The 9,917-nt window shown below is 38.5% G+C and overlaps 1 protein-coding gene across 1 annotated transcript in view; it reads right to left on the bottom strand.

Moving 5' to 3' along the window:
* Nucleotides 1–2,803: 2,803 nt before the first annotated feature.
* LOC107705793 (receptor-type tyrosine-protein phosphatase U-like) overlaps nucleotides 2,804–9,917 on the bottom strand; it is a 276,526-nt gene continuing 269,412 nt past the window's right edge. The window contains exons 28-30 of the mRNA XM_016509251.1: nucleotides 6,678–6,904; nucleotides 4,047–4,182; nucleotides 2,804–2,947 (exon numbers count right to left, since the gene is read on the bottom strand). Coding sequence (XP_016364737.1) covers nucleotides 2,885–2,947; nucleotides 4,047–4,182; nucleotides 6,678–6,904 — 426 coding nt within the window. The 3' untranslated portion in view covers nucleotides 2,804–2,884. The remainder of the gene's footprint in view (nucleotides 2,948–4,046; nucleotides 4,183–6,677; nucleotides 6,905–9,917) is intronic.

The following is a 9,917-nucleotide window of genomic DNA, read 5'->3' as shown; positions in this document are numbered from 1 at the left end:
CATGGTTATAAAAAAAAAAAAAAAAACAATCATTGGAGGGTTTTAAAGTGACTGAATGGGCCTTCTGAAGGGGCGACTTTGGGATGGCTTTTAGAAATCCTCCTCAGCTGACTGAGCATGTGTCAGATCTTTTGGCGGCATATTCAGGAAACAGGTCTTAAACAGTACATTCAACTCTTTCCGTTACTTTAAAATGGTTAAATCTGACCGAACAAACTTTATTCACATACTATTCACAGAACACAAATATACATCTATATGTACACATACTTTCCACTTGAAATCGGAGTGTCCAGGCACTTTCCAAGAAAGTCCAAAGGGGGATTTGGTGAAAAAAAAAGTCACATTGTCTGTGTAATCTGTTCAATCAATATTTTCTCTGGCTCCCTTAGAACAACAGTTTGTCCAAAAATGAAAATTCTGTCATCATATCGTCCCAAATGCTTTGTGTTTAACAGTAGAAATAAAGTCACGTTTGGAACAACAAGTCATGGCAGATTTCTCATTTTTGAGAGAACTGTCCCTTTAACTACAACAGCTTGTTAACACCATCAGTCATTTGACGCAGTCGTGAGCCGTCAGTCAGTGTGGACTGAGGCAGGCTGACATCTGAGATGGTTTATGCGGAGTAATGTAATCATTGAGAAAACGCCTCTGTGGTTTGCTAACTTGGCATCTTGCTGATATGGCAATTTCACAGTTGGGGGTCATAATTTGAGAGATGTGTGTGTGTAATAGTGATGTGGATACCATTTTATTTAGTGCTTTTAGTTTAAACTACTGTAATTCAATGGTGGTAAATACAGTTTGGTATTTTTATCACTGAACTCCTGGATGTCGGTTCTACTTACTGCACTAAAGTGTCTGGCACCTTCCACAAATTAATTACAAATTACAGCCTGAAGCTCTTTTACTTATTTTCAACCAACAGACAGTGAAAGAAGGCTGATTTTCACCCTCAGAAGGTCACATCAATTTTTATATAAGCTGTTTTTCATGTATTTCTATGGGAAATTCCCTGTTTACCAGTCTTTGGGAAATGTTCAAATCAAGTTTAAAAGCCAGATTTATATGCTTTTACAATGTGGCAACAAAATATCTCAAAATTTTATTAAAAAAAATAGTGTAAAAAAGTGTAACTGCAGCATAAAATAAATAAAAAATATAGCATAAAATAACCTGTTGCTCAATAGGAGTGGAGCAAAAGAAAATACATTTTTGTTATATATACCAAACATATACCTTTAATAATGGACCTCTGAGGTGTGAAAGGCCAAAATGACTATTTTAAAAAGCGATACAGAAATTTGACTAGCTAACATGGGATTTGTACCTCTGATGCTTGAAAAACCATCATCAGACACCACAGTTCCGTATTCATGAAATGCACACTTGACAATCAGATGATAAAGCATTGTGTATCCGGCTATTAAAGTGGCAAATAAAGCCCATCACATGCTGCAATGCAACAGAAATGGACTGTAAATGTAAACTTAAAGAAATGCTTTGAAAAATCTCGAGCCCAGGATTCAGCTGTACACGCAAAGCTGCACAATTGTTAAACAAATCCACTCAAAGAACACGAGTCAGTCCGATAAATAGTTACAAGTGAAAAGAAGAAGATTGCCGGTGTTCCTTTTGGTCCCTTTCTCCTCACTTCTGACACAGTTTCGCCTCCGTTCCCATTTCGCAGCGCCGTTGTAAAAAGACTATTAACTGCGCTAGCTCAAAAGCATTGAGTGAGAGGATAAAGGTCAGGGTGTAATCCACCGCAAGCTTTAGAATGCCATCACGTCTGCCCCTTGTTAATGTACTTCCTTTGCTTTAAGCACACAGGGCCACTGTTAGCACTTGAGACTTACACCTTAAGACGTAAGAGATTTCCAGCAGACGTTAAGAATATATACAAGTGAGAGGAAAAAAGACAACAGTCACAACAAGATAGGAAAGCCACAGTGGGGCAACGTGGCCGCCCAACTCTCCTGTCAATCTCCTCTTGAGACATATGGCACCATATATAGTAATAAACTCCGCCTCCGATGATACAAGAACCAATCGTCAGAGAAGAGACACGCATCGCTAAACGTTGGTGAAACAGCGTTGAAGAGGCATCGGCGTCTTGATAGGCAGTTGATGGAAAGCTGTCTGCTGGTTGAATCTGTGTGGGCATGCATGTGTGTGTTTGTCCTTTTGGCGCTTTTTAAGGGGCACGGCAGGTGCCCGACTCCTTTTAAGAGCCACGGTAAAGGCGCCCGATTCTCAGCTCCACTGCGCTGCACATGAAGAGATCTTCTCCAAGTGATGTTTATTTCTGCTCTTCAGTCCAGTCAGCCAGAGAGAAACAGGCAGGTGTAAAATAAAGCTGCCGTTTTTAGAAACGGCCCACTATCTCTGCGAGCAGAGCTAAACCAACCACACTGCGCCAGGCTCTGGAATCGCTCACAGTTCTGAGGAAAATATGCGGAAAATATCCTAACCGAAAAAACAGCCTTGACACAGAAGGGTGAACATATTTAGATGTTTGGGGTAAAAAGGCAGAAAACTCTACTCCGCATTTTTATTTATTTTTTTGTACCATCTTCTTCCTTCGGCTTTAGGATCTGGTTTAGACGACAGAAAGAAGGTAAGAAGGTAAGCAGAGGTGACTGGGGGTGTAAGAGTGAGCCTGCCGGTGGTCCTGCTCCATGCAGTGAGGTCAGCATGGCAGACTGAACTTTAAGTATACCCTCTGTGTATTCTGCTTTTTTTCAGGCTGTTGCATTATACCAAAAGTGTTTCCAAGGTAAGCAGAGGTGACTGGGGGTGTAAGAGTGAGCCTGCCGGTGGTCCTGCTCCGTGCAGTGAGGTCAGGATGGCGGGATTGGAGGGGAGGGGGGGGATTCCGCTATCTGACCTCCAAGCAGTCCAAATACTCCAGAACCAGCTCATAACAGAAACGATACTGCTCCTGCATCACACAGACACAGAGAAATCAGAGAATTAGCGCAATAATTTGAGTGTGAACACTACCGCTCAATGGTTTGGGGTCAGTATATTGTTCATGAAGTCTTTACGTCTTTAAGTCAGAAATCAATAATTAATACTAATTTATTCTATCTGCATATGGTTTTAATTTTTTTGTAGACAATTTAGTTATCTTCTAAATTTCACAATTTTAGCAGACGCTTTTATCCAAAGCGACTTACAAATGAGGACAATAGAAGCAATCAAAACCAAAAAAGAACAATAATATGTAAATGCTGTGACAAGTCTCGGATAGTTTAATGCAGTACACATAGCAAGGTTTTTAAAAAAAAAAAATAAATAAAAAGAAAACAAGTAGACAGAATAGAAAAAGAATGGAGAAAGCTAGTATTAGAGGGTCATTTTTTCAATAAATAGAAAAGGCTGAAAGAACAGAAAAAGAATAGAGAACGGTAGGGTTAGAGGGTCATTTTTTATAATAAATAAAAAGAAAACAAGTAGATGCAATAGAAAAAGAATAGAGAACGCTAGTGTTTGTGGGTAATTTTGTTATAATAAATCAAAAGAAAACAAGTAGATGGAATAGAAAAAGAATAGAGAATGCTAATGTTAGAGGGTCCGTTTTATTTTTATTTTTTATAAAAAGAAAACTAGTAGAATAAAAATAGAATAGAGAGTGCAAGTGTTACAGGGTCAAGTTTTTTTTAAAATAAATAAATAAATACATACATTTTTTTTTTTTTTTTAATTAACATTAAGTTTTTATACATGAAACGATTAAGCCACTTTTCTATCTTTCCATCATATTTGGGGCTCTCTGGCATCCAAAAGATTAGAAACCCCTGCTACCTTCTCATTGGGCCCAAGGAATAGTGAGTGGGCCTGTGAATTTTCTGGATAAGCCCTGTTCTACTGTATGGACTGTAGCAAAACTGATGCTTTTGGCAACTGGCCATTTACTTCAAAGGCAAGACTTCCTTTTGTGATTCGTCTTTATTTTTTGCAACAAATAATTTTGTTATTCTGTCTCTGAATAGATCTGTTATAGTACGATTTCACCGGTACTGAGCTTTTGTTCCCACCAGTGTCTCCACCATGTTGGGCTTAGCGTTACGAAGGGTCTTGACAGCATAGAAGACGTCCACGATGTTCTGGTACTGGATCATCTCCATCAGGATGTTGCTAGCACAGTACGTTCCGCTGCGGCCACCACCGTTCCTAGACAGACAAGAATACAACAAGCCCAGCTGTCATGAGCAAAGAAGAGACAGACATTGAGGAGAGTGGAGAAACAGATCTGGCTGCGCTGCATACTGATATTCAGTCTACAACAGAAATTTCACATATCCAGTTAATATGAAACCAGCCTGCATGAGAGGCATACAAAGAGCCGTTTGAAGATCCGCCGAGGTCTTCTGCTATGTATGCGTATGGCACGACGGCGGCAGCTAGATGAGGCAATGGTGAGATAATCAATCGCAGTCAGTGCTTTGGCAGCTCTGGATTTAGCGCTGAGAAAGGCCTGTGCTGTTCTGTATTAAAGCATAATTGATTTCATCTCCATAATCTCTTCTCTCTGCCTGTGGTTGGTAACACTGTGTGATAGTTTTGAGCGATGTGCATCTGGGTGGCGATGGGAAGCGAATTCGTGCCTGGGGTTCCAGATGAGGCGGCTCGGTGGGCAGGAGGGGAAACGAAGTGTGAAGTGTGCGGTTAAAAGGGTTAAAAGGATAATGACCATGTTAACACCTAGGCTAAGATCAACGAGTCTGGGTATGAGTGAAGTGAGTCCCTGTTTAGAAAATGATTTTTATTTTTTGTTTGTTTAATTGTTCATGCCAGAATATTGTTCATGATTTGTTTGCAAAGGTACACAGAAATAAATAATGCATATAATATCTCTTATCTGGCTCACTGGCAAACAGAGATATGGGTCACGGCACACACAGATAACACTGTGAGAAGACAAGGATTAAGTGTGCTGTTCAAGGGCAAAATGGCCGTCACAAGGAGCTTCAACAATGTGCGAGGCAGGAACGTGTCCTGATGGACAGTCCACGTGCTCTTATGAAATGCCCTGTGACATTTATCTGGGGCCAATCACAGTTTATGTGTCTTTTTCAGATCACACAAATGGTAAAATATTACAAAATGGAATATTCCTCTCATCAGTTCTCTTGTGCCTAGTCTTTTATCTCTTAATTTTTGTCGTTCAGTGGAACTGCTCTTTGATTAGTTCATTTATTTCTGCTCTTTAATGTTATTACAACGCTTTTATCTTTCCATTCTGTTCTCTTATATTTGATTTGGCTTTCTCTTGACTGTATATTATATGTAGGAGCTTATGGCAGGATTGCGCACCATTCAAAACTGAAACATCGCCCAGTCTGTAGGATTTTTAACATTTTAACGTCTCTTATGTTCAAGGCTGCATTTATTTGATCAAAAATACAGTAAAAACAGTAATATTTTGAAATATTATTATAATTTAAAATAAATTAAAATATTATCAATTGTAATCAATATTTTTCTATTTTAAATATACCTTGAAATTGAATTTATTCCTGCGATGGCAAAGCTGAATTTTCATCAGCCATTACTCTAGTCTTCATTGTCACATGATCCTTCAGAAATCATTCTAATATGCTGATTTATTATCGATGTTGGAAACAGTTGTGCTGCTTAATATGTTTTTGGAACTTGTGATACTTTTTTCAGAACTCTCTAATGAATAAAAAGTAAAAAAAGAACAGAATTTTTCAAAATAGAATTTTTTTGTAACAATAGGCCTTTACTATCACTTTTTATCAGTTTAACATATACTTGCTGAATAAAAGTAATAATTTCTTTTAAAAAAGAAAAGAAAAATCTGACCCCAATCTCCATTCAAAATTCCACTTTCTGTAGCTCCAATTTTACTTCATGTTGGATGTGGCCACTTCAATTTACATTCACACTAAATTTAATGACCATCCTTTATTTCCAAATAAATGATAAGATAATAAAATCTCAAATTGGGAAGTGTTTAAAACACACTGGCTTATGGATCTTCCCCTACCTGTATTACTGATGAAGAGTGCCGGTGCACCTGCTAGACTAGACATACATCTCACCAGGAAAGTAGAAAAAAAAAGATTTGTTTGCATCATTTGCTTGGGGAAACATCAATCAATGACACGCTGCAGAGGACACATGGTGGAAGTAAAATATGTAGTTAAGCACAGCAGGACTGCACCATCAAGCTTTTTTCGTATCATTTGTCTGTATCTGATTAGCAGTGCATAAAGCTTATGACAGATTACAACATACAGTTGCAGGTATGTATTACTGTGCAGCAGAAATCAATAGACAGAATGCAAATAATCAAACCAAAACATTAACAAAGAAATATTAAATGTAATACACTCAAAAAGAGCAACTGTTTGTTCAGTTTAGCTAATTAAAAGCAGCTAATGCAACACAATTCGATCACGTTGTCAACCTAATTTAATTGTGTGCAAATTTCATTTGCAAAATGGAAGTTTGCTTAATTTATTTGCATTAAGAATACAGAAAACAAAAAGTTTGTAGACATAACTAAATGTATTTAACTTTAAGATTATAACAAATCAAATTAAATCACTTAAGAGACATTGTTCAAAATGAAATTCAGCAGGCTGTAAATTAATAAAACAAATTAGTTTGTGTGTGGGATGTGTCACAATACTACTCACAGGCAGTGGACTACTGTACGACCTTCCCCACATTCCCTCTGCCACTTCTGCACACTGGCCAGCAGGTTGAGGAAGGCCTTTTTGGAGTCAGGCACGTCACGATACGCAGACCAGCGCAGGAACTGGAACTGGCACACAACCAGCTGACCCTCCTGCAGCTTCACATGGATGAGACGGGGAAAAGGAAAGGTCACGATCAGTAATGCATCACCAGCTGTGCATTTGGGCTTGTTTATGAATGTGTACAGTAGCGTAGGACTGTTCTCCATGCTGAGGTCTCAGCAGTGCCAAGTCAGGAGTGTTTAGGTTGTGATGAATGAGTCTGCTGGGAAAGAGTTTCACTCGGGTGGGGAAGAAACACTGTAAGGCTGGCCCTGATACATGCCTGCTTTGGCTTGAAACAAAGGTGGAATTAATATAGGGCCCTGAGGCACACCCCAAAACTGCCCTGAGGATTGCTGTGAGGAAGTGAGCGCAGTGACCACAGCTGAACGACACACTTTAACAAGTTTGACATAATGATTTTTCTGCCAAAATGTTCTTCCAATTTGTAAACAATTTCTAGGACATACATAGACACCAGAATCAGTTTTTACTGATAATAACGCTCATTGATTCTCATTCATGTTCAGTTTCAATATGGTTCCTTTAGACATTGTGCCATTGGTTGTTGCGTATATCGTAACTGATTTACAGAATAGAGAATGTAATTTAAATTTAAGGACAATTTTTCCAGTAAATAATTTTTTTAACATAAACCAGGAATTACATAGGTTACGCACCTCACTAATAATTTTAAGTTCCCAGGATGTTCCGGCAAGATTAGTTTTTGGTTCCCAAAGCGGACAACTTAAAATTCTCTGTTGATTAGCCAGGAAAAAGAATGTTTAGGTTTGGAAACATTCCAATGTTCTCCTAAATATCCTTTACCCTGCTGTACATCAATAATCAGCCTACAAACCATGTCTTGTTTTTATCTATTGTTTAATCAATCATTAAATAAACTAAGCACATCAAACATAATATGGAGGATTAAACTAATATGCAAGATTTAATTTTTCCATTAACATGTAAGATTTCCTGGATAATCACAACCCATGAATGCCCATATTTATAAGCATTTTCAAAACACAAGTCTCTTTAGCACACATGCAACAACGCAGAAAGAGCACCATTTTAAAGCAGAAGCGTACAAAAACAGTAATACATTCTCTACCACATAATCTAAGTAATAGAGATGTCACATTTGAATAACACATGCACACACCCCCTTAATTCCCTCTACAGCGCTGGAAATGCCTTTCCCCCCCACTCAATCACCTTAGTTTCTAGTGCTCCACAGGGTACCCCTTACGAAAAAGAAGTTTATTCAAGTGTGCTATTAGTATACTTCTTTTAAACTAAAAATAGGAAAGTATACTTTTAGTCTACTTTTTATGTACTTCTCAGAAATGGGCTTTATGTACTTCTCAGAAATATACTTAAAATGACATTTAAGTATACTTGACTTATACTTAGAAAAAGTCTAAATACAGGTGCATCTCAATAAATTAGAATGTCGTGTGAAACTCGTGTATTAAATAAATTCAAAGCACACTGATGAAAGTAGTTTAAGTCTTTGGTTCTTTTAATTGTGATGATTTTGGCTCACATTTAACAAAAACCCACCAATTCACTATCTCAACAAATTAGAATACTTCATAAGACCAATAAAAAAAAACATTTTTAGTGAATTGTTGGCCTTCTGGAAAATATGTTCATTTACTGTACATGTACTCAACTTCTTCGGTAGGGGCTCCTTTTGCTCTAATTACTGCCTCAATTCGGCGTGGCATGGAGATGATCAGTTTGTGGCACTGCTGAGGTGGTATGGAAGCCCAGGTTTCTTTGACAGTCGCCTTCAGCTCATCTGCATTTTTTGGTCTCCTGTTTCTCATTTTCCTCTTGACAATACCCCATAGATTCTCTATGGGGTTCAGGTCTGGTGAGTTTGCTGGCCAGTCAAGCACACCAACACCATGGTCATTTAACCAACTTTTGGTGCTTTTGGCAGTGTGGCCAGGTGCCAAATCCTGCTGGAAAATGAAATCAGCATCTTCAAAAAGCTGGTCAGCAGAAGGAAGCATGAAGTGCTCCAAAAGTTCTTGGTAAACGGGTGCAGTGACGTTGGTTTTCAAAAAACACAATGGACCAACACCAGCAGATGACATTGCACCCCAAATCATCACAGACTGTGGAAACTTAACACTGGACTTCAAGCAACTTGGGCTATGAGCTTCTCCACCCTTCCTCCAGACTCTAGGACCTTGGTTTCCAAATGAAATACAAAACTTGCTCTCATCTGAAAAGAGGACTTTGGACCACTGGGCAACAGTCCAGTTCTTCTTCTCCTTAGCCCAGGTAAGACGCCTCTGACGTTGTCTGTGGTTCAGGAGTGGCTTAACAAGAGGAATACGACAACTGTAGCCAAATTCCTTGACACGTCTGTGTGTGGTGGCTCTTGATGCCTTGACCCCAGCCTCAGTCCATTCCTTGTGAAGTTCACTCAAATTCTTGAATCGATTTTGCTTGACAATCCTCATAAGGCTGCGGTTCTCTCAGTTGGTTGTGCATCTTTTTCTTCCACACTTTTTCCTTCCACTCAACTTTCTGTTAACATGCTTGGATACAGCACTCTGTGAACAGCCAGCTTCTTTGACAATGAATGTTTGTGGCTTACCCTCCTTGTGAAGGGTGTCAATGATTGTCTTCTGGACAACTGTCAGATCAGCAGTCTTCCCCATGATTGTGTAGCCTAGTGAACCAAACTGAGAGACCATTTTGAAGGCTCAGGAAACCTTTGCAGATGTTTTGAGTTGATTAGCTGATTGGCATGTCACCATATTCTAATTAGTTGAGATAGTGAATTGGTGGGTTTTTGTTAAATGTGAACCAAAATCATCACAATTAAAAGAACCAAAGACTTAAACTACTTCAATCTGTGTGCATTGAATTTATTTAATACACGAGTTTCACAATTTGAGTTGAATTACTGAAATAAAGGAACTTTTCCACGACATTCTAATTTATTGAGATGCACCTATATATGCACTATATTCAAATGCACTAATTCCCAGCCTCAACCCATTCAGAAGTACCAGTACTTACATAGATACCTATACATAGTAGCCAGAAAGAAATGCTAATTTTAAAGAAAAACGTCAGACGTACTTAGAGGCTTTTGCATCTGAACTCTTCATA

This window comes from Sinocyclocheilus rhinocerous, unplaced genomic scaffold (assembly GCF_001515625.1).
Source record: "Sinocyclocheilus rhinocerous isolate Xijiao unplaced genomic scaffold, SAMN03320098_v1.1 scaffold222, whole genome shotgun sequence".
Taxonomy (NCBI): Eukaryota; Metazoa; Chordata; class Actinopteri; order Cypriniformes; family Cyprinidae; genus Sinocyclocheilus; species Sinocyclocheilus rhinocerous.
Note: the sequence above shows the minus strand (reverse complement) of the source record. Positions and strands in the feature narration are given on the sequence as shown.